The 25050-nt window shown below is 52.5% G+C and overlaps 1 protein-coding gene across 1 annotated transcript; it reads left to right on the top strand.

Moving 5' to 3' along the window:
- The first annotated feature begins 746 nt into the window (after positions 1–746).
- Positions 747–3383, top strand: Cebpa (CCAAT enhancer binding protein alpha). The gene has a single exon (XM_021168520.3). It carries the CDS (start codon positions 885–887, stop codon positions 1962–1964), a length of 1080 nt encoding a protein of 359 aa, XP_021024179.1. The 5' UTR covers positions 747–884; the 3' UTR covers positions 1965–3383.
- The last annotated feature ends 21667 nt before the right edge of the window (positions 3384–25050 follow it).

Genomic DNA, 25050 nt, shown 5'->3' with positions numbered 1-25050 from the left:
CAGCCTAGGCGAGTGGACGAGCCAGGTCCACCAGGCTCCGGGGTTAGCGGCCGCCTCCGCTCCCCGCCGGGTCCTAGCGCCCTACTACTCTGAAGCGCCCGTGGGACCCTGTAGTTCTAGAGAAGCTGGGCGAAAGAGAGGTGCTCTGCCTGGAAGCAGTGTGGTCGCCTGGAGTTAAAAGAAAAAGACGCACAATCTCTGCGCTCCCGGCCTCGCCACTCGGCGGTGCGCGCTAGGTTGCTGGTCCAAAGCAGTCTCCAACCTCCCGCGCCGCGGCTCTCCGCCACAGCCTTTTAGAAATCCGGGTGGGAGACAGGCCTAGTCCCAGCTTTTAACACAAGTCTGCACTACGGTAGCTCAAGACCAACATTCTCTCTCCAAACGCTCCCCAACCTCCACCTCCCCTCGCTCGGCCTCTGGATGCTCCCGGGCTCCCTAGTGTTGGCTGGAAGTGGGTGACTTAGAGGCTTAAAGGAGGGGCGCCTAACCACGGACCACGTGTGTGCGGGGGCGACAGCGCCGCCGGGGTGGGGCTGAGCGCTGCAAGCCGGGTTCGCCTTGCAGCGCAGGAGTCAGTGGGCGTTGCGCCACGATCTCTCCACTAGCACTATGCTCCCGCCCCACTCACCGCCTTGGAAAGTCACAGGAGAAGGCGGGCTCTAAGACCCAGCAGGCACCATCCTGCTGGCGAGACCCGTTTGGACACCAGGGGGCGATGCCCGACCCTCTATAAAAGCGGTCCCCGCGCGGGCCTGGCCATTCGCGACCCGAAGCTGCGCGGGCGCGAGCCAGTTGGGGCACTGGGTGGGCGGCGGCGACAGCGGCGCCACGCGCAGGCTGGAGGCCGCCGAGGCTCGCCATGCCGGGAGAACTCTAACTCCCCCATGGAGTCGGCCGACTTCTACGAGGCGGAGCCGCGGCCCCCGATGAGCAGCCACCTCCAGAGCCCCCCGCACGCGCCCAGCAACGCCGCCTTTGGCTTTCCCCGGGGCGCGGGCCCCGCGCCGCCCCCAGCCCCACCTGCCGCCCCGGAGCCGCTGGGCGGCATCTGCGAGCACGAGACGTCTATAGACATCAGCGCCTACATCGACCCGGCCGCCTTCAACGACGAGTTCCTGGCCGACCTCTTCCAGCACAGCCGACAGCAGGAGAAGGCCAAGGCGGCGGCGGGCCCCGCGGGTGGCGGCGGTGACTTTGACTACCCGGGCGCCCCGGCGGGCCCCGGCGGCGCGGTCATGTCCGCGGGGGCGCACGGGCCCCCTCCCGGCTACGGCTGTGCGGCGGCCGGCTACCTGGACGGCAGGCTGGAGCCCCTGTACGAGCGCGTCGGGGCGCCCGCGCTACGGCCGCTGGTGATCAAGCAAGAGCCCCGCGAGGAGGACGAGGCGAAGCAGCTGGCGCTGGCCGGCCTCTTTCCCTACCAACCACCGCCGCCACCGCCACCGCCGCACCCGCACGCGTCTCCCGCGCACCTGGCCGCCCCCCACTTGCAGTTCCAGATCGCGCACTGCGGCCAGACCACCATGCACCTGCAGCCTGGCCACCCCACACCGCCGCCCACGCCCGTGCCCAGCCCGCACGCTGCGCCCGCCTTGGGTGCTGCGGGCCTGCCTGGCCCCGGGAGCGCGCTCAAGGGCTTGGCCGGTGCGCACCCCGACCTCCGCACGGGTGGCGGCGGCAGTGGCAGCGGTGCCGGTGCGGGCAAGGCCAAGAAGTCGGTGGACAAGAACAGCAACGAGTACCGGGTACGGCGGGAACGCAACAACATCGCGGTGCGCAAGAGCCGAGATAAAGCCAAACAACGCAACGTGGAGACACAACAGAAGGTGCTGGAGTTGACCAGTGACAATGACCGCCTGCGCAAGCGGGTGGAACAGCTGAGCCGTGAACTGGACACGCTGCGGGGCATCTTCCGCCAGCTGCCTGAGAGCTCCTTGGTCAAGGCCATGGGCAACTGCGCGTGAGGCGCGCGGCTGCGGGACCGCCTTGGGCCGGCCCCCTGGCTGGGGACCCAGAGGATGGTTTCGGGTCGCTGGATCTCTAGGCTGCCCGGGCCGCGCAAGCCAGGACTAGGAGATTCCGGTGTGGCCTGAAAGCCTGGCCTGCTCCGCGTGTCCCCTCCCTTCCTCTGAGCCGGACTCGGTGCGTCTAAGATGAGGGAGTCAGGCCGTGGTGGTTTCTCCTTGAGACCGAGAGACTTTTCCGCGGAGCTGAGCTGGGGGCCCGGCAGTACTAGTATTAAGGAAGTAACCTTGTGCCTTGGATACTCAAAACTCGCTCCTTTTCCTACCGAGTAGGGGGAGCAAAAATGTGCCTTGATATTTTATTTGGAGGATTCCTGCTTCCTCTCGGGCCTCATCTGGCCCCCGTGAGAAAAATGAAGGGTGCAGGCCCAGGGCAGGAGGAAGATTCAGGAAGCTGCCCCTCAGTCCCTGTCCTTAGAGGGGAGGGACTTAGGTGTTGGGGATTTGAGTCTTAAGAGTGTCCCCACCCCCAGCTACAGGGAGGTGGAGGGTTCCTAATCCCTTGCTTTTCGCACCTCCACCTACATTCCCCCCTCAGCTTACAACAGGCCAGGTTTCCTGGGTGAGTACACGGAGAATGGGGGCACCACCCCCAGTCAGACCAGAAAGCTGAGTTGTGAGTTAGCCATGTGGTTAATCGAGTGGTAGGAGACAGAGACCTAGGTTTCTGGGCTTTGGGGGGGTGGGGGATAGGAGGATACTGGGACCATTAGCCTTGTGTGTACTGTATGTCGCCAGCCGCTGTTGCTGAAGGAACTTGAAGCACAATCGATCCATCCCAGAGGGACTGGAGTTATGACAAGCTTCCCAAATATTTTGCTTTATCATCCGATATCAACACTTGTATCTGGTCTCTGTGTCCCAGCGGTGCCTTGTGCAATGGCAGTGTGCACGTCTATGCTAAGCCACCATTTTATTTGGTCTTTTGTTTTGTTTTGGTTTTGCTCTGATTCTTGCCAAACTCTGAGACTCTTTACTGACGGCTGGGGGAAGGAGCTGAGAGAGGCTCTCATTCTTTTTGGTTTAGGGATGTTTGGGTTTTTTCGTTTGCCTCCCAGAGGACCAATGAAATGAAGTGGGCTTCCCCCTCTCCCCTAGTTTTCCAAGGGTGTATGTAGTTGTGGGTCTTAGCTTCCTCCCGCTAAGACTTAGGCTTCCCCACCCACCCAACCCCATCCCCAACGGCCCTGGCTCTGGGTCTGGAAAGAAGGCCACCTCCAGCCAATTCATACACACCCCTGCAGCTGGGAGCAGGGGTGAACCGCTTCCTTCTCTTCTTTTTTTTGGGGGGGGGGGACACAAAGTTCCATGCTAGATCTCGTATGTATTATATCTATAATATAAACATATCAAACTCAATTTTGGTGTCTTTTTAAAACCAGAGAGAAGCCACTTGTAAGGTTTGCTCTGGGCTGGGTTCCGTTTGAAACAGCATTGTCTGTGTCTGGGGTCCTAAGTTTGCATCTCTAGAGTCTCTCTTTACCTTGGTGATGTGCCATGGCAGTCAAGGAAGGGGTAAGGACTAAGCTGAGAACACCCTGAGTCTAAAGACTGAGTCCCTTGGAATTTGGGGGGGGGGTGGAGGGGTAGTGTTGTCTTAGGGTCATGGTCTCTCTTTGCATCCTAGAATAAGAGGGAGTCAGAAGAGAACACCTCTGCCTAATGGGAAAGCCCACTTAGGAGCTCTCTGCTTAAGGGACCCTTTGGCCACATTCCCAAATCACTCAGCTCCAGTTCTATAGAACAAGGCTCACGCCACCTTTGCCCAGCCTTTCAGTGGAGCCCTGGAAAACAGGACGTCACCACTCTCTGCCCACTTCCCAGTCTCTCAAAACAGCAGCTTGCTGAGCCCCCTTTGCACCTGCCTTACCTTAGCCCACCTAGGGAGGGGGCGGCAACCCATAGATCATCTGTGAGGATACATCTGCCCCACTTTCTCTATCTTGGCAAATGGGATTAGCTCCTAATGATTACATATCCACTGCTACAACTGCCCATGAGGTGCAGACATCCAGTTGGCTGTAGTAACAGGCGGGTAAGAAAAGGGTAGCCTGCATCACCATCCCTGCTGGAGCCCAGAGGCCACTGGGCTCTTCACCTGGAGTGTGACTGCTCAGCAGCTTACAGCATATACTGGTGAGAAGTGACAAGCTCTTTTAATTTCTGCAAACTACAGTGTGACCAGGCTTTGTGGTTAAGATGTCCCACCAACCCCTTCCCCCACCGCCCTCTCTGTCTTATGCCTTGCCACCTCCTCACCCATGGCTGCCCTTGGCAGAGGAAAGGCCAAAGCCCAGTGAGGAGGCGGTGGCTTGCCCCGTCAGCCTGGGAACTAGGGAGGCAGAGCCCCATCGCCTGCCTAGAGGCTGGGGCAGGCCGTGGCTTGCAGGCCCCAGCAAACCCTCTCTGAGTTCAGTGTGGATTCCAGTTTTTCTTGTTTACAGGGAATGATCCTTGAATTCCCCCTTTGCTCCCAGAACAGGGCTTAGGCTGAACGGGGGAGGGGGCCCTCCTGCTCTCCTTTCCTAACCACCTGACGTGGGGGTGGTCATTTTTCTAAGGGCTCATGGAAGGGCACCCTTCCTGCACACCCAACCCAAGTTTCCACGTAGGCCAAATTGGGAACAAAAAAGGCCAAATCAGGGACGCCTCCAGTGTGGTCTGTGTTGGGAGGGGGGATGCAGTTTGGGGTGGCCCTGACCAGTGTGTGCTCTATGCCTAGCTGGGAGTGGTCTTCTGGGGATTTCATACTTCATGAGTAACTGAATGAACCCCTAAAAATTCAATGAATGCCTTCTTATGCCAGGGCCTGTGCCCAGGATTAAGGCACCACTGAGAACAAACTCAGGTCTCATCTTGGGGAGCTGACAACCCTGTGGCCCCAAGCCATGTCACCAGTCAAGGGTGACAAATGCACTAAGGGCTTTTTCTGATGTGGAAACTGCAGCCTAGGTAAGCCCAGCATCTAATGAGGCCAGTCCCCCACCCCCACGGACCCTGTCCTCAAATGCTTGCAAACTTCTGCTGGGCATGAACCCTGCCCAGGACACTGCCTGGCTGCAGGACTGCTCCTGAGCCCCGGGTCCCCTGGCAACATCCAGGAGAGAAACAAGGGCGGGAGTGAGAGAGGGAGGTGACTTCTTTGCCACCAGATAGCTTAATGCTGTCACGGATGTCACCCTTATCTCTCAGATCTCCTGGGAATCTGTGAACATGGGGTTTGGCCCCAACAACTGCCATGAGCCACTGGGAAGGGTGAGGAGTGTCCACCCCTCCCAGGCTTCCCGCCCCCTCCTTCCCAGCCCAGGTGGAACCTGCCTGGCCTCCACAAGCTGCTGATTTCACAAGAGGGGAGGGGACCCCTCATCTTGAAGGTCAAGGGGAGCAGAAACTCTGATCTTCCTTAACCAAGTGGTAACGTCTTCCAGAGCACCCATAGGTCTTCTGCAGACATGAAGTATGATGCTAATGTTCTAGCTGCTGCTTAGCTGTGCTAGTGGATAGAGGAAGCCCTTTTCTTTTCTTTCATTTCTTTTTTTCCTTTCTTTTCTCCCATCGCATGCCCTCCCCTCCTTCCCCTAACCTGCCATCTCTTCCTTGCTTCTCTAATGCCACCTCTTCTTTCTCAACCCCAACCCATCCCCACACTCATCCTTCCCCAGTGGACGGAGCCTTTAACGAAAGCTGTAACCTAGGAAAGAGACCAATTCACTATCAAAGCGTCCTAGCCCCATCCCAGAACAATTAAACAGCCAGATGGAATCTCTGGGAAAACGCATTAATAACGCGAACAATCTGTGCAGGCCAGGCAGGAGCCCAGGAGCCTGGAGCAGGGGTGGGGTTTGGGAGTGGGAGTGGGCAGAGGAAGGCTGGGGATGCTGGGGTGTATGCTTCCAACCCCATCTTGCCCATGTGGTGCTCAGAGAAGGACAGGACCATCCCAAGGGTATGCTAAGTCTGCCAGCAGCTGTGCTGTCCCCTCTGGCCCTTGCAAGGCCCACTGTACACCCTGGATCCTGGTGGCTGCAAACGGAGCCAGACAAATATGGAACCCATTACTCAGCCAGCCACAGCCACAGCCAGCCCCATTCTGGCACCCGAGCTCTGCTCTTCTCTTCACTTTTGTTTTTATTTATTATTTTTCTAGCTTTCTGGCCCCACCCATTAAGACCAGGCCTCCCCGGGCGTATGGAAACCTTTTTCTCTTCCTTTGCTGTGCCCACATCCACTCCCCATGTGGATAATAGCAGAAGCTGGCCCAAGCCCCTGGAGCTCCCCACAGAAATGAAAAGTCCAGGGTCCACATTGTTCAGCTGCCTTGCTGGCCTGGAAAGGGCTGGGCGTGAACCACAGGGCCCACTTCTGTCGTTTTCAAGTCTGCTCTAGGTAGAGCTAAGAAGCTCAACTCTTCCTGAGTAGTTCCTCTTTTAGTGACTACTGTCAGCAGGGGCCCACTGAAGTACACTGAAAAAAGCTCTCCCCCTCTCCCTCTCCCTCTCCCTCTCCCTCTCCCTCTCCCTCTCCCTCTCCCTCTCCCTCTCCCTCTCCCTCTCCCTCTCCCTCTCCCTCTCCCTCTCCCTCTCCCTCTCCCTCTCCCTCTCCCTCTCCCTCTCCCTCTCCCTCTCCCTCTCCCTCTCCCTCTCCCTCTCCCTCTCTCTATCTCTCTCTCTCCCCTCCCACCCCTGTGCTGGGAATTGAACTTAGAGCCTCCTGCACACTACACAAGTACTCTACACTGAGCTACACCCAGCCTTCGTCATTGTCCATCCAGTTAGTTGGAAAAAGGGACTCCCTATGCAGCCCAGGCTGGGCCCAAACTTGTAATCTCTCTGCCTCAGCCTTTTGTGTGCCCAGGATGGCCAAGCAAGCTGCACCTTACCTGGAAAAAGTGGTGTTTTCTTATAGCTATCAGGTTGGGTAGAAATTTACTTGTTTTTGACAAGTCTCCTTTCGGAGGGTTTGGGGAGCTAGCTCAGGCAAGTGCTTGTCTGGTGTGAGGACCTGAATTTGATCATTAGAACCCACATTTTCAAAAATAAAAAATAAAAAGGAAAAACAGAAAGTCAGACATACATACATACATACATACATACATACATACATACATACAGGCAAGCAAGCAGAGAGAATGGTAGAAAGGAAGGAAGGAAGGAAGGGAGGGAGGGAGGGAGGGAGGGAGGGAGGGAGGGAGGGAGGGAGGGAGGGAGGGAGGAAGGACAGGCTGGATACAATGGTAAGTAGTTGTGCTGGAGAAGCAGGGAGAGGTGGATTGACCAGCTCACCTAGACCGTTTTGAGAGCTCCAAGCCAGTAGAAGACACACATTCTCCCTCCTTCCCTCCCACCCTCCCTCCTTCCCTCCCACCCTCCCTCCTTCCCTTCTTCCCTCCTTCCATCTCTGCACATGAGGAACAATACCAGAGGTTGTGTACTGCTGGCTACCTCCCTGCATCCCTCACACATGCACCTGAATACACACGCACATGTACTCATACAGAGCAGGAGAGAGAGAGAGAGAGAGAGAGAGAGAGAGAAAAGCAGGAATCAAATGTGATTCCTACAGACCAAGACCAAGAGATCTATTTTTCTGACCTTTGTCTTTACTGTCTCTTGGTCTCCATCCTCCACTGCTACCCTCCCTCAAGGTCACCGCTAGTTCTTAGAACTCCCCTGGGTCCTTGCTTGGCGTCTTTGCCGACCTTGGCTCCAGCAGACATCTAGTATCTAGCCCAGGGCAGGTCATTGCTCATGTGTCTGAATGCTAGTATCTCCTTCCAGCTTATCTCTCTCCTTTTTGGAACACCCTTGCCCTCTTCTTTCCAGCCAAGGGGCTCCAGGGTTGGCTTAAGGTCCACTGAGTATGGGCTGAGGGCGTCATTGTCAGGAGCAGCCCAAAGGATGGATCACAGACTTCCACCTGATGGCCTTCAATAGATGAGTTCTTGCTTCTAGAAAATGACTTTTAAAGAACAAGACTCTAGCGAGGTGGTCTGCCTAGTCCTGGAGAGCATTCAATGGCAACGTGGGAATAGTTTATCATCAGACTCAGAGTGGCCAGACCTCCGCAGAAGGCTATGCTTCATAGGGACACTGGGTGGGGGAGAGCTGGGACTCTAAAGAAGAGAGTGGGGAGGAAGCCCAAGCTATCTGCTGTATGCCATGAACTGCTGAGGTGAAGGCCCACTGTATGGCTCGGAAGCACTGGGAAGCAACCGTTCGGAGTTAAAAGGTAATTTCAGACCTCCATGCCTCTTTTCTTATCTCCATTCTAGGATGCCTGGAAAGGTCTTCCTAGAGGAATGAGAGCCTGATAGCAGGGCTAGCAGTGGTCAAATGTTAACAGTCTAGTTTCAAAACACATCGCTGAGTGACCCAGAGAGCCACCACAGCCTGTCCCAAGCCCTCCTTGACCTGAAGCTATTTCTACTCTTGAAATACAAAGCGTCTCCTTCCTAAGGAACCCCTGCCCTGGTCCAAAGCTACAGAAGTCATAGAGCCCCACACCACTCCATTGCCCTGGAAGCCCACCAAGAGCACCCTCCCAGAGCTGCCCGCCCCCTACTTCCACCCCCTAAGAATACTGGATCCCTCTTGCCGATAAGGAACTGTGGCCAACTTCTAGTGGCTTTCCTGTGCACGTGTTGGGCAACCAAGCTTCAGCTGGACCTACTTGCCAAGCCCAGACAACAGGTGGCAAGGGGGTGTCAGGGACTGGGTACCAGCTCTTTGGGGAGCTGCCATGACCTTCACCATCAGGTTAGGACCCGTCAGAAGTGGCCTCCTTGAGTGATTTACAATTTGCAAACATGTTTTATTTGATTCCCGAGTTCTGCCGGGGCAATTACAGTGACTAAGCATGACAAATCACTCTCAGCACAGTGTCTGCTCGCTCTTAAGAAATGTGTTTGCCTCACTGTTTTGCCTGGTGCGGCAACATTTTAAAAATAGACTCACTCACTGTACGCGAAGGCAATTTGTTCCAAATTTTCCCACTAATTTGATTTTAATCTGATATTTAAAATTCGTGTGACCACATTCCCACTGATTTATAGGGAATAAGCCCTACCTGGCGGCACTGTAATTGGCTTTGGCCCAGGAGTCCACAGGACAGAGCATTTATCCCAGAACAATTTGAAGGCACTCGTGTCTTAATGTTTTAAATATAGCCTAATTTAGCCTCACAAGTTCTGATTCCCTGGGGGCAGGACAATGAGTGTTAAGGTTGCTCTGCTCTGGTAGATAGGGACCTGGGACTTTGGTGGTGCACACAGAACTGCACAAATCCAGCCCAGAGGTACACACTAATGTGTATTCATGCAGGAGTGCAGATGGACGGAAGTAATTTGTTCCCCTGATAAGTGGAAGTTTCCTGTTCCTCGCCTACCATTGTGGGGATGAGCTGTGAAGCTGGACCATACAGTCCTGGCTTCAAACTAAATTCTGGCTTTGCCTCTGGCTGTCTGGGTGGCACTCTCCAAGCCTCTCTGTGCCTCTGCCGTTCAGTTTCCTTTTATGCAAATCGTATGCAAAGCCAGCACCCCTCGTCATCGCGGAGTTGTGAAAGGTAAACAGGCCAGGCTTGTGAGACACTTGGCCCAAGTGAGCCATCCCTGTGTGGGAGGAGTGCGACACACCTCTGTCCCTGAAAAACTGTGAATAATTTAGGGCAAAAACCTTGTCCTCAGATATCCAAGGACATGCAGTCATGTTAACGTTGCTTAAAAGAAAATAAAGAAAAACATTTCCCCCTCCCAAAAAGGATTCTTCTTAATTCCTTTGAAGGCATTCCCCAGCTTCTGGATGCAGGGCTGCTGCTGTGTCTCTTGAAACACAAGTAAGAGTCTAAGTGATGACTGCAGATCAATAAGGACAAGCATCCTTGCTGGGGTGACACCCCAATCCTCATAGGACATTCAGTCCCTCGGAGTTCCCTTTGGACTCTTTCTTCCTTCCCCTCCTCCTGCCTCCTTTTCTCTGCTCCCACTTCTCTTACTTAGTGCTTTTATTCCCCCTCTTTTGGGACAGTCTCACTATAGGCCTCTAACTTTAGATACATACCTGGCTTCGTGAAAAGGTAGATACATACCTTTTCATTAGGAAAGCTGTTCCCTGAAAGAGTTGGGAGGCTTTGAATTCCCTTCATCGGTGGGAGGAGAGCAGGGGCCATACACTGTGTGTGAGGGGTGTGGGACCATTCCTACTGTCTCCCTCCCTCTGTTCTCCCCTAAATGATCCTGAGCCAGCTGGAGTCCAGGAAGAGTGATGCAGACTGTCTCTCACCCTGTGGAAGAGTTGGTCAAGGCTGGGCCTCAGACAACCAGGGAAGCTCTTGGGGTCCTGGAGAATGGGCACATAGCAGATAAAAGGAGTTCTTAACCAAAATTCCCTAGAACGGAGGGAGCTAACAAGAAAGAACTTTGGAAATCTACCCTCCTCTTTCCCTGTCACTGCCAGGAATGTCACCATGAGAGCAGTTTCAGTTAATGAGCAAACTCCTCAAACAAGGCAGGAAGGCAGCTCTTGGGCCTCACTGTCAAGCACAGGAAGGGACTGGATTCCACTTGCCCAGTATTGAGTGGAACTGCAGGCCTGACATCCTTAGCTTCTCCATACCCAGGACAGCCCGGCTGTCAGCACAGGGCAGCAGAAAGGACAGGGGACAAGCTCCAGGTGTGGTGAGTCCCAGAGCAGCCCGGGGAGAGTGTCACTGTGTGGGTGCTGGCGTGGGGGCAGGAGCACACCACATGCAGTTGCACGTGGGACTGAATCTGAGGCTTTAGGGAAAGCATCCAAGCCCCAGGGTGTGTGTGAGGGGGTCCCCCACATGAGCAATTCCCCAGGCCCAGCAATGGCCGATTTCCTCTGCTTGAGGAGAAATCTCATGTGAGGAAGGTGGAGGCAGGTGAGTCACAGGCCAGGCCCCTGTGCCGTGGGGAGGTGGGGACGATGGCTCCGAGCCAGAAATGTGTCAGAGGCCAGATGAGCATCTTGAGGGACGCGAAGTTTATGTAATTATGTGGGGCAGTACGCTGCTAGGGTGTGTGAGAGCCATGCTAGGAAGGGGAATAGTCTGCTGCGTGTCCTCTGCCTCCCTGGGCTATACTGACCTAACAGCCCAGCATCCCCACAGCTGACCCGACCAGCTGCCCACAGTCACAGAGTCCAAGTGTACCCAGGTCATGTCTTTGCAGGACCAATGGGCTAGGACTGGGCTCAGAATCAGCAGTAACTCCTGGGCTTCTGCCCACTTAGTAGAGTGGTTTAATCCACAGCATCCCCAGATCCACCCTGGGGAAGGAAGACATTCGTTTTTTTCTTAACACTTGAGAAATTGGCTCCATGTCACATTACCTCCACTGGCTAGCCTCCTTCTCTGAGGCCGAATTTAATTTACTTTGATCTTTCCTTCGCGTGCGTGCATGTTGGTTCTCTCCTTCCAGGTCGTGGGTCCTAAGGATCAAGCTCAGGTGTGTCAGACTCCGTAGCAGGTGCGGCATCATCTCACTGGCTCTAGTTTTGCATTTAAATGATTAAATCAACAGAAGATTGTTTAGAGAATTTTTAGGTTGGAACAGCATAGCTAAGTCACCATTAAGACCAGGTTTGGGTGGTCCAGGTGACATCTCTGTCTTCAGTCACCATGGGCTGCCAGCTGACCATCTCTTTCTACCTCCCTATGAATCAGTGTGTAGTGGCAACAGGGCATCCATGAGACTCCATGAGATGTTGCTCACAGTACCCAGGCCATGGTGCTGGTTACACAAGGCCTGAACCTGCCTTCCCACCCACTGGGAGCGTGAGACCGTGTATGCCCTGGCCCCCACACACACCTGCTGTGTGACCATACGCTGGTTTGGCAGCCTCTCTGTTCGAGCATGTCTAAAAGGTGTGCCGGGATTCCCAGAAGCAAGATGATGAGTGGTGTGTTCGAAAACACAACCACAAGAGGCTGATCCCAGGACAAGTCACAGTGAGAACAGGGAACGGGCCACCTGGCCACTAAGGTGGCGGGGGGGGGGGGGAGTGAGTCAGAAACAAACAAGCCACCTGCCAGCTAGATTGTTCACCTCTCCAAGAGAGTGAAGGGTTGGGAGTGAGAGGGCTGCGGGACCCGGGTTGAGTAATTCCCTGCCTGCTTCTGGAGCCCAGATCCTGGCTTCTTGCCAGCCAGGTCCTAGGTGATTCTATTGTGCTAGATTAATAAATGGCATTACTCGTTTCAGCCAGCACTGGGGCTGGGGGCCAGAACCCTCAGACGGCTCATGCCTTCTTGGGTTATAGGAAGTAGACACATTAGCATGGCTTCCCCAGATACTCTTTCGAGCTACAGCCAGTCCTCAGCAGGCGTCCAGTCACGGTTTTTCTAACCATTCACCCACCACACACCCCACCACAGCCCAGAACTGAGAAACTAAAGAACAGAAGAGGAGCAGGATCCAAGATGAGGATCCTTAGGGCCCCGGTGGGGTGGGAGCTATACCTTCAGCACCCCTAGACCCAGAGCACTAGACTCCCCAGTCTCTGTGTAGTCCCCAGGGCCCACAGGAGAGGACGCTGAGGTCAGGCTGCCCACATAGCTGGGTGGAAGGCAAGCAAGTTAATTCTGCAGCCTTTGATGTTGTTTTCATGTGTCCTTTGCTACATTTATTTCTCTCGCTGTTGTACAACACTGTGGCTTTCGGCCAAGAGCAGACATCTCCCAGAATCTCCCACTAGTATTGTGGGTTTTTTTTTTTTTTTTTAAGTTCTGGGTCTCGTGAAACATGGATGCAGATAGATTCACTGAAGTGTCATTAACCAGCATTTCCCTTCAGGATCATCAGTTCCAGAAAGTTCCTATCAGTCCTTTAAAAAGAAAAACTGATGGGGGAGGTGGCTTGGCAGCTAAGAGCACTGGCTGCTCTTGCGGAGGACCCAGGTTCAGTTCTCGGCACCCATTTGGCAGCTCACAGCCACCTGAAATTCAGGTCCCAGAGGGTCCCATGATCTCTTCTGACTTCCACGGGCACCAGACACACACACAGTGCACTTATAGACACGCAAGCCAAGCACTCATACACATAACACGATAAATCTTAAACATAAAAAGGCTGGTGTTTTCTCCCTTATTTCCTTAACAGATACTGTTAAAAATATGTTCTCCCCTTAGCTCACATTGTGTCTTCCATATTTTCCTTTTGTTGGTATCTGACACTTTCACGGAGCGCATTCCTTCTGACCGCTTCTCTGCTTTGCTGATTCTCTTCTTCTCAGCGTATTGTTTAAATTTAATTTAATTAATTTATTTTTATTTTGTGTATGTGAGTGTTTGCCTACTGGTGCATCTGTGTACCATGTGTGTGCAGTACCCACAGAGGCCAGAAGGAGGTGTCAGAGGTCCCTCAGACTAGCATTTCAGAGGGTTGTGAGCTGCCGCATAGGTTCTGGAAATACAGTCAGGGTCCTCTGGGGGAGTAGTCGGTGCCCTTGACTGCTGAGCCTTTTCTCTACCCCTCGAGAGATTTTTAATCAACATGACCATTGAATGTTTTAAACTTGGTTTTAGAGAAGAAATTTCTTCATTCCTTTTCAAATCTATTTCGGCTGTTGTTGTTTTCTGAGACAGATCTCCCAAAGTTGACCATACTAGTGTCGAATTCGAAATCCTCCTGCTCCAGCCTCCAGTGTCCTGGGATCCCAGGTGTGCACTATCATACCTGACATTTCTGCTTTTCTCAGACTCCCGCCCCTACAGTTGTTTTTAAGTGTGCTTTATTACTTTAAGCAGAATGTGCATACTTATAGCCAACAATTTGAATCCTTTGAAGGTCTCTGTCTGCTTTGTGTTTGCTCCCAGTGTTAGGCCACAGGGCCTTGCTTTCTTATGTGTCTGCTTATGTTTGACTTGTCATTAGTCACTGTTCATAAGAAAGCCTTCAGATTTAGGGGAGCAGTTTTTAGACCATTTTTTAATTTATTCTTCGACAATTACATAATGTATATACTATACCTTGATCTTATCCACCCCACAACTCCACCCTCCGACCTCCCTCAGATGCCCCCCAACATCTCCCCTCCCACTTGCCTGTGGGGGGGAGCATGCTCATTGACTCTAGCCAAACCTCTAGGAATATTGCCAGTTCAGGACTCCCTTGATTCAACTTGAAGGTCCTGAGATCTACCCAGGAGATGGAAGGACAGATAGCAAGCTCATGTGAGGGCTGGTTTGCTTCTGGTTCGCCTTTTAACTGAGGGTGTAGCCTTTGGGAGTCCCCCGGCAACGTGGGATGGGTATTTATTTAATTTATTATTTGCCCCACCTCGTGTCAGCCCTAACGTTTGATCACTGTCTCTCATTCCACAAGGTTAACAAAGTAAAATTCAGATTTGTCAAGGTCAGAAAAGCTTCAGGGATGACAATAGCCTTTCCTTGACTCTACCCAGCAGGATTCTTTTCTTCTCAGCTTCTGCCCAGCTAGCCCCTTCACTGCTTTTACTACATTATAAAGCTCTTATCCAACCGTTTCAGCCATTTTCACTTTGCTGGACCCAAGTAGGCTAGTGTGGTGTACTAGGAACTCCAAGCCCATTCATTCATTCATTCATTCATTCATTCAACAAGTATTTTCTGAGCATCTACTATGTTCCAGGTACTGTACTGTGGCCCCAACAGTACACCTGCCCTATAGAGCAAGCTCTTATGGAGTGTGCACAGTCTTCTCTGTAGAGACAGAAAATAAACAATGTTACACAATTGATTAGTTAATTGCTGCCATGACACATAGTGAAGGAAGGAAACTCAAGGGTGGTGAGAGTCACTCACTGACTGACTGGGAGTCCTCCCTGCTTTGTGAAAGTCATCTTTAGCCATGGGATTTCAAGCTGAGATCTGAAGAAGAGGCTGCACGGGCAAGCCGCCAGAGGTGGGGATGTGAGAACACAGGCAGAGTGAACAGCACATACAAAATGCAGACATGGCAAAGGACTGAAAAAGAGTGTGTATGTGTGTGTGTGTCTGTTTGTCTGTCTGTGTCTGTCTGTGTCTCTGTGTGTGTGTGTGTGTGTGTATCTGTGTGCCTGTGTCTGTGTGTGTGTGTGTGTCTGTGTGTATGTGTGTGCCTGTGTCTGTGTGTGTGTGTGTGTGTGTCTGTGTGTATGTGTGTCTGTGTGTGTGTGCAGCTCATGCTGGGGAGAAGAGGCGAGCCAGACAATCGGCTGGCTTAGGTAGACTACCATGCTCACACACGTTTAAGATTCAGTCAGCCTCCCAGAAACAAAAAGAACCCTGGAGCATCCTGAGGCCACAGTTGCTTATAAAGGTGATGGCTCTGCTGGGCATGGTTGTATCACCTTTAATCCCAGCCCTTGAAAGGCTGAGGCAGGAAGACTATAAGTCTGAGGCTAGCCTGGACTGCTTAGTGAGATAATTCCTCATAACAAGCTCCGTCTAGTGATGTGTGGAGGATGGGTCATGGTGGGCGATGTGGGTGTCAGTCAGGTCAGGACTGACGTGCCTCTGTGGCTCAGAGGTGAGTGGGTTCAAGAGATACTTAAGGGATAGGATCAGAAGATATAGAATTCCCCACAAAATCTCACTCACTCACACCCACTCTTCTTCAGTGACTCCTGGGTCCCGTACACACCCTGTTCCTGGCATTGGACATCTCCATGCCCTGTAGATTCCTGTTGGGCTTTGCCTGGGTCAAGCAGCAGATCGTGTCTGCGAGATCAAGAGGAAAGGGGCTGGGATGCCTATTTACTGTTTCAGGGTCTCACATCTCCCTAAAATCATAACGTCTGTCCAGCAGGGTCTCTGCCCTGTCCTCCACAACTCCTGTACTTACCGTGCCCCTGAGCACTGGCTCCTTCCCTGATTGCTTCAGTCGTACGGGGAGATAGACGGTTGCCATAGCTAGCTTCTGAGAGCGCTTTCTCAACCCCTCTCATGCCTCACTACTGAATCCTATTGTTAACAGTTCTTTGCTGGATGAGATGAGGTGACTTTGATTTTTATCCAGGATCCTGAGTGATCAGTGTCCAGTACTCAGAGGTTTTGTTGTCATTGTTGTTATGATTGTTGTTTCATTGGTTGGTTGGGTTTCTGTTTTGTTTATATATCTGTTTGTTTGCCTTAAAGACTCTCATGACTTGAAATGTAGCTTAGTGGTAGAGCACCTGCCTAGAATCCCCTAGTGAGGGGCTGGGGGGCGTGGCTCAGTGGTAGAGCACCAGCCTAGAATCCCCCAGTGAGGGGCTGGGGGCGTGGCTCAGTGGTAGAGCCCCTGCCTAGAATCCCCCAGTGAGGGGCTGGGGGCGTGGCTCAGTGGTAGAGTGCTGGTCTAGCTTGTTCAGGGTCTTGGGCTTCATCCCTAGTGCTTGGGGGGCAGGGAGGAATGGAGAATTGAGATCAGTAATCTGTCTGGGAATCCTGGCGGGGGGGCCAGTCCCCTGGGGCAGCCAACCGGGGTGTTGTCAGCCCACATGAAGGCCCTGCTGCTGGCCACATTCTGTAAACAAACATCCACATGTGTGCGCATAGCAAGCTAGTGCCAAACGACAAACACAACTGTGACAAGTTTATGGAGCTGTAGTATCGGGGAGGACAGAGATAATTAGGCAAATCATAAATGCATGTAGTGATGCCTTTTGTCTGTGCGAACCCTGCCTGTCTGTTGGGAATTCCAGCCTGGAGATGGGTGGGGAAGGTGGTTTGTAATCTTTATTCAGACTCAGCCCCCAGGGTCCTCTCAGATGAAACAACTGGGGGACTGAGGAGAAAGTAATTCTGATTTCTGGGGTGACCTCGTAGGCACAGTCAGTCGTCTTTCCTTCCTTGCTCCCTGTACATCCCCAGATAGAGTCAGTTTACCCTCAGAAACACCTCCCCAGAAGCTGACAGGTGCCTGGGGGAATTCAATGCATCCTCCCTGCCAGTGCCAAAGAAGGGAATCTCAGACACAGAGCTGAGAGCAAGGGGGCGGGGGCGGGGTGGGGCACAAGTCACAACTTTGAGATGGAGGAGGTTTGAGTGGGAATGTGTGGTCAGAGAAGGGCTCTTGGGCAGGTAGTGTTCAATGTGGGGCCACAATAACAAGATAGCTCCAGCTACTCAAAGGGCTTCTCTGGGTTGAAGGGCAAAACTGCAGATGGCTCAGAGAGGGAGTGGGTCGGAGAAGGAAGCCAGAGAGAAAGACAGACACTGTTCCCTGGGCTCCAGGCAAGTGTGGCAGCTATGCCTCCCTGTTTAAAAAGTAAAGTCTGTTGTGTTCTTGTTGTTCTAAGATACCGGTATGCAGCATCCCCTTTGACCTGCAAAATGTGTCCCTGCTTGTTCTGTGAGTGACACAGTCACTTCCCTCCCAGGGCAGAGCAAGAAGCCTAGGTTTAATACCTTGACTACAGCGGGGAGACACTGACAGTCACTGAGCCAAAGAGTGGTGGCATCCAGATATCTGTTTCTTTCTCTAGTATTCACAGGGTGTCCGCCCCATTTGATCGAATCTCTCTGTCTTCACGCATCTTAGGCTCTGTGGTCAGACAGGCTGGTGTCTGAGGCTTTAACCAGTTCTTGCTCCCTCCCTGAGCATGTCAACAGCCTCTTTGGACAGATGGGAAGATAAAGAGGCAAGAATGTTACACTGAATCTTTTGTTTAAATGTAACAAGCAAGACATCAGAAAGCCCACGCCCAAATCCACCTCAAAGGGAGGTCTTTCTAGGGACCACAGGCAGTATGAGTTGTCCCAGAGCTTCACTCTCAGCCGCAGACCCAATAGCTGGCTTCCAAATGCTCACTCAAGTCCAGAATGCTGACGCACACCTGTAATCCCAGCTACTTACGAGGTGGAGGCAGAGGGAGCCATGAGTTAGAAGCCAACTACACAGTAAGACTGTCTCCAAATAACAACTAAGGAAATAATAAGGTTCCCGAAATCCTAGCTTGAGTGGCTGAAGCAGAAATGAACACATGGAAGCTAGGCTGTAGAGGGGCACGCCTTTAATGCTAGTACTCAGGAGGCAGAGGCAGGGGGATCTCTGAGTTCGAGATCAACCTGGTCTGCAGAATGAGTTTCAGGACAACAGAGAAACCCTGTGTTGAAAAAGCAAAGAAAGAAAGGAAGCAAGGAGGGAAGAGAAAAAGAAAAAGAAAGGAAAAAAGAAAAGAAGGAAGAGAGGAATGGACACATGGTGTTAATACTCCCAGTAAAACCTCTCTCACCAAGCTGTGCTGAGGACTCAGACAAAGGACCTGGCCCAAGAAGAAATATAATACACAGTAAGGTGTGTCTTCAGGTACCATGTTGTCTGGAGTTCCCTCTCATTCCTTCTTTTTTCCAGCCTTCCTATTGGCTTCGGTCTCCATCTGGTTCGGAGTTACATTAACTCAGGGTCTCAAAACAGACACTTTGCAGTAATTAACTTCTGAACAATTCCACCTGAAGTCCTGGGATTGTGTGTGGTGACTCAAAGAAAGAAAGACTTCCTGGAACTGAGTTCTACTGGACCTTAGATTCATCACTGAACGAGTGGGCCCCTGTATCTGGGAGAAAGGAAGATGCTGATTGGTCAACCCTAAGTTATCCCCATCCCTTCCCTTTGTTTGGATAGGTCAGCTCCGCTCCAATTACCCAGAATGGGTGAGAGTTGAAGATCTAGAAACAGATTGCTGAGGCAGGAGAACAAATGGTGCCCCCTGTGCCTGCCCACATTCCTGGAGGAAAACAGGAGCCAGTAGAGAGAGTGAGTTGACTCGGTGTGACTCCCTTAACGTCGATACAAAAGAGAAAGTAAGTCAGTCCATTACCCCGGTGCATTTCTGAAACCAGCTATTGTGTTATGATCCTAGATAACTTCCTGTCTTCCTAAGCCCTGCCTCAGTCTCTTCCCATGGGTAATACAACCCACCACGAGGCTTCAGTTATAAGTGGGATGCAGGGAAGACACATGACAGTGATCAGTAGCTCTAAGAGAACACCGGGTGATGGGGGCAATTCAGGGTAAGGACGTGGGCTGTGATAAGCATTAGAAAGACCTTGTCAGCCGGGCGTGGTGGCGCACGCCTTTAATCCCAGCACTTGGGAGGCAGAGGCAGGTGGATTTCTGAGTTCGAGGCCAGCCTGGTCTACAAAGTGAGTTCCAGGACAGCCAGGGCTATACAGAGAAACCCTGTCTCAAAAAAACAAAAAAACAAAAAAACAAAATCCCAGGAAACAGGCTGTATCTTGGTCCCTTACAACTAGCATTTAAGAATACTCCCGATAGCAAAGAAGGTGGTATCCTGGTTAGTTTTTATTGACAACTGGATTTAACCTAGAGTCATCTGGTGAGAGGCAACCTCAAGTGAAGAATTTCCTCCTCTACAGTGACCTGTGGGAATATTTATCGGACACTATCTTGAATGCTAATTGATGGAGGAGGGCCCAGCCTTCTGTGGGTGGTGCCACTCCTTGGCAAGTGGTCCTGGCTTTTATAAGAAGGGAGCTGGGAGTAAGCCAGAGAGACCACAGTGAGTGCTGTCCCTCTCTGGTTTCTGTATCAGTTCCTGCTCTGACTTCCTTCAGTGACAGACTGTGACCTGGAAGTAGAAACCAAATAAACCCTTTCCCCCTCTGAGTTGCTTTTGGTTAGAGTGTTTTATCACAGCAACAGAAAACCAAACTAGAAGGAAAAGAAATCCATTTCTTGAGCACCAATGGCACACATACACGTTCCCAAACCTCTTATTGCCTTTTTAAATCATTCTCATAAAATCAGCTACACAACAGTAGGCTTCGTTAAAACAATCAAAACTCTTCCTTCAGGCTGTCGGCCATGTTGGAAGTTGATCTTACCATTAGCTGAAGCAGATACTGTGGCCAGGAGAATGGAAGGTGTTGATTGGCCAACACTGAGTCATGTCCTTGCCCTTCCTACATTAGGGGTGGGTGCCAACCCCACCCAAACTGCATAAGATGAGTATTGGGAGGTAAGGAATCCCCAAAGTATCACCAGTTCAGACTACAAATATTAAAGCCTCACTTTGGCTTGGAAGTATAAGAAGTGAGTTTGGGGAGGCAGAGAGGAGAGGAACAAGGAGGTGAGAGCAAGCCATGGAACTCATCTATTCTGGGACAAGAGTCTCTGGCTCAGGAGGGAGGCAACACTGAGTTCCAGCCCAGCAGAGTGTGCAGCCCCACCAGGGATCTAGAGACCAGCTTCCTCTTGGTGTCTTCATGCCACAAGATGTAAAATAATCCCCTAGGCTCAGAAAAACACATTTTATGGCTGTCTGACTCATTTCCCACAAAGCTAGGTTCACCCCCCCCCCAAACGTTTACAGCTTTTGTTTTGAAAAATAAAAAAAGTATGTTGAAGATTTTAGGATGACTTTTAGACATAAATGGTTCCCTTCACCCTCGTCCCAGGCCCCCCTCACCTAATTTCTTAAATGCTGGCTGCCAGCGGCTGTGGAGGATCCAGTCCAAGTGGGTGTGGGATGACTTGGGGAGCACTGGGCCTCATAGCCCCAGGGCAGGGCAAGTTGATGCCTGCTGGGCATTGAGACAGGCCAGAGCTCCAGGGTGGGGGTGGGGGTGTCCCTGAGCCTGCTGGTTTGGGGTCTTAGGCAGTGATGTCACTAGCTTCTAGCTTGGCACTCTCCTTGGGGGACATGAGGGACAAAGGCCACATCAAACCAGTTGCTTTTGGGGGGCAACCCCTAAGCTACAAAGAGTGCCACAGGACAGTCTCATTCATTGAACTGGGACATGTCCCCAGCCCTCGGTGCTAGACAGCAGCAAAGGCTCACCATCCTTAAGCTCACCAAAGTAAACTTGGGTGTTCTTAGATCTCAATCCCCTGCACTGTGTTCATGTGCCCCCTGGTTCCTGGAGACTCATCCATTGCCTTCATTTTCTCAGCTATCATAGGTCATGGGTACCAGCATCCCCAGTTCTCATCAGGAAGTAATACCCCAGGGCACATGTCCCACAGACTGCTGAAAGAGAACTCAGATAAGGGGACCACTTCACAGCTCCTGCTGATCCCCCGATGGCTGAGGGGCAGAGCCCAGGTGGGAAACCAAGGATGCAGCAAGCAAGCTCATCCCTGCGCATCAGTTTGGTGTTAGGGTTTAGGAACCTGTGAGGTGCCCATTCCCCACATTCAGCTTGCCACATTCAAGACCCTCCACATAGTGTCCGGTTGGCTACATCTCTGTTCCAAAGGGTTTCCCAGGATGAGGGGGTGCAGGAACCTCCCAGAAGTGCCCATCCTCTAACCAACTGGGGGCCAGCTAAGCAGATATCTTGGTCAAGCCTCAGCCCATAGACTTGTGCTCCTGTGGCATAAGATGAGCCTCTGGGAACCAACTTGAGACCTACTGTTTGGGAGCTTGCCGGAGCAACAAGCCCCCTCTGAGGCCTCTAAGCTCCTGAGCTCTGCAGGATTGAGGTCATGATCCCTGCCATGTTCCAGAGGCTTCACAAGGGTATGAAGGGACCCAGGAGGAGATTGTGGGTCCATGGGAACTGTCAGGTATGCTCAGGTCTCTCTCCACCCCCCATTGACTCCTGCCTGGGCTCATCTCTAGAGATGCCCCTGGTCTGGCTGTGCAGAACACTGGATTGTCACTTGGAAGCAGGAAGCAGTTGTCCAAGGCTGCCTGAGCAGTGGGGAGTCTCAGAGTTAAGGGCTGGATCTAGGACAGACATGGCTTCAGCAAGAGGGGATGTGGACTGGGGGGTCTTCCAGCTGGGCTAACCCACAGGCATCAGGGGACAGGCAAGAGGCCACCAGGACTTCCCTAACCACCAGAAAGTGATTCAGCTAAATTGAGGAAGACTTCCGTTTCAGCAGAATGCATTTTCCACTATGGTAAGAGTTTTCTCACCCACGGGCTCTAGAAGATCAGAGTCCTCCAAAGAGGGCTTGGAGAGTTTCGGTTTGAATAGTCAATGCTGATTCTTAATCATTATTTTGAAGAGGCAGCTCTTGGTTTTCCAGCAGGTGGCTGGGTCTCAGGGCCGTCAAGCCAGGTGTGTATGTGAATACATGGGTGCATACCGTGTGAGCCTTTGTCACCTTGGAGGCCAGGAAGGAAGGCAGCCATGATCATTCCTTTTGGTCAGTGGTAAGCTCTGTTCAGGTCTGTAGAATGATCTATATATCCCACCCTCACAACCCTGCCATGAGAGCTAACAGCTACACTGAAGTTTCACTGTGTGCCAGGCAGCAGGCTGGGCACATGTGCACAGCCTTGGGAACCTACTTATCAGCTAAGGCTCTAAGAGAGGACAATATCAGTCAACATTCAGCCAGACACACCCCCAGGTAGCCTAACAGCATCGCAGCCACCCTACCTTCTGGTTCTCCTGTTCCTGGCATCCCTGACACCACCCAGGGCTGACAACATTGAAGCCAGATGTGGTGGCCCACGCCTGTATAATCCCAGCAGCTAGGGAGGTGGAGACAGCATTGCAGTTCAGCTGAATAAGATCCTGTCTCAAAATAAAATAGTAACAAAGAGGGCTGAAGATAGGGCTCAGTAGAGTGGCTTGCCTAGTATGCTTGAGATCCTGAGTTCAACCCCCACCACTTTAAAAAACAAATGACAACAACAACTGAGCTTTCCCTGGTTTAGGGGATGTACAGAGGTATAAAGTTGGGGCATCTTTAGTGTAGTGCTGGGCCCCAGGCAGACTGGGTAGCAGGCAGGGTCTTCCAAGAGAGTAGAGGCAGGGCCTTATACTTCTAGCCTAACAAGTATGGTGAGGACAAACCCTGATGCAGACACCTGATGGAGCAGAAGGCTGGCTGCTTCCAGCCCCTCCCTTTCCTGGACCAGCCCAGGTGGGACCCTGGAGGCTGAGCAGCAGGTTCTGGCCTGGGTAGTGGGAGCAAGGTGTGGGAAGCTCTGGCCTCAGGCAGAGGTTCCCTGAGCGGGAAGGTGCTCCTCCCCCACCCTCATCTACTGCCACCAGGCAAGATCGCCAGCCGTCAGCAGGTCCCCGGGTTCTTAGACAGGCCTTTCTCCAAGGCATCCTTCTCCCAGGAGGTGGAGAGGAGGTGACCAGGTGCAGGACCCTCTTCCTGGCCCATTCATTACTGGTTTGCCTTGGATTCTGCTGGGACCGGCACCTCCGTTCCACCTACCTCCAAAGAACATTTTGGCCTCTGGGCATTTCAGAGGACAGCTCACGCCTGGCCAGTGGGGTTCTGCTGGCAGAGGCCGCAGTGAGGATTCTGCTTAGAACTTAAGACACATGTCTTGGTTGGATGCTCTCCCCCAAGGCCCAACTTGGTGGCCAGACTCCAGGGAAGAGCAGAAGGGGTTTTTGAAGCCCAGGAAGGAGGCCAAGCCAGCAAGCAGCCCCCCTGGGTGCTTGCTGGCAGCTCCAGAGCAAAGGGCAGGTTGGCTCCGGCCAGAGGAAGCAGGGCAGGGGCCAGTGTGAAGATGGAGGTTGGGCTCAATGGCTAATCAAGCGGGAGGCCTGAGTCCATCAGAGAGGCAGAAAAACGGGATCAACAAGGATGAGAGGAATGTGTCAGAAGAGGGATATGGCTCCAAGTGGTCTTGGCAAAAGGCCAGGTGGAGGGGAGAGAGGCCGGTTCATGGAGAGGATAGGGCAGACACAGTAGGGATTCAGAGAAGTCTCCAAAAAGCCCAGCCTGGGCCAGAGTCTCAGGAGTCTGGCAGCAGCCAGGCTGGGCCTATAGCGTGATACATTCCTCATTCCTAAAAGGGCCAAGGGCTGCCTTTGACCTTCCCTGTTTATTACCCTTACCTCTGCCTACATGGAAACCACCACCTTCCCCATCCCCAAGTCTTACAGGAAAGTTGTTACTACATTATAAGTGTCTGTGCTCCCTGTCTGATGTCTTGTGTGTCTGGGACCCCCTACTGCCCAGGGCACCGTTAGAACAAAGATTCTCTCGAGGCCAGCCCTGTACCGAAGCCGGAATTGCTATGAGACTGATTCTCTGCTCTCACACAGGCCCCAGAGAACCTCCTAGCCCATGCTGGAAGAGAAGGCCATTCCATCTGGGAATCACATGGCGCTGGGTGGAGAGAGAACCAACTGGGCCCGACACCTTGCAGAACCAGCATCCTGTCTGTCTGTCTGTCTGTCTCTCTCTCTCTCTCTTTCTCTCTCTCTCTATCTCTCTCTGTGTATGTGTGTTACATACATGTGCAACATTCAACATTCACACTCATGCTCTGGCCCATGAGCTTTATCCATGTGCTCAGCACCATCCAGAAATCTCCAAGGCTCCCAACTGCACAGGCGACCAGCCTGAGTTCTCTGCCGGTCACTCCCAGGCTCCACCCAGCCCTTCCCCAGCCCCTTCACACAGCCCAGCTCAGCCATGCAGGTCTCCCCTAGGGCACTATTTTCAAGCACACTTTCTCTGCAGATGTTCAGTCATTTGCACCTGGGGCTGCTCTGCACTTGTGCATCAGCCTCAGTACGGGTGTCTGAATTGGGTGAGAAGGTGTGTCGGAGAAGAATCCTGACTTGCATTGGTTTGAGCAGAGAACGAATAAAAAAGTGTTCTTGCCATGGAAAAATCCAGACGGGTGTTGGCCCAGGCACAGTTCTAGGTCAAAATTTTAAGAACCCCCACTCATCTCTCTTGGCTGCCTTCACCTTCCTTAACCTCTGGACTAGCACCCATCAAGAACGCCTCTAGGAGCTGGGTGGTGGTGGTACACGCCTTTGATCCCAGCACTTGGGAGGCAGAGGCAGGCGGATTTCTGAGTTCGAGGCCAGCCTGGTCTACAGAGTGAGTTCCAGGACAGCCAGGGCTACACAGAGAAACCCTGTCTCAAAAAAAAAAAAAAAAAAAAAAAAAAAAAAAAAAAAAAAAAAGCCTCTAGGGTCTCCTTCTGATTTGCCACCCAAGAAAAAAATAAAGCCTCAGCATGGCCAACAGATGTCTCAAGGTAACACCCTTGGTCAGAGCCAGGACATATCATCTGTTGTCCAGGGTTTGGGCAAACCATGTGGGCTGAAATGGGGGAGTGGAGGAGGAAGCTGGTTTTCCAAAGCCGAGGCTGCCCCTGAAGAA

Source organism: Mus caroli, unplaced genomic scaffold (assembly GCF_978045245.1).
Source record: "Mus caroli unplaced genomic scaffold, Mus_caroli_1 scaffold_8, whole genome shotgun sequence".
Taxonomy (NCBI): domain Eukaryota; kingdom Metazoa; phylum Chordata; class Mammalia; order Rodentia; family Muridae; genus Mus; species Mus caroli.
The sequence above is the reverse complement of the archived record's forward strand: the minus strand, read 5'-3'. Positions and strand labels throughout refer to the sequence as shown.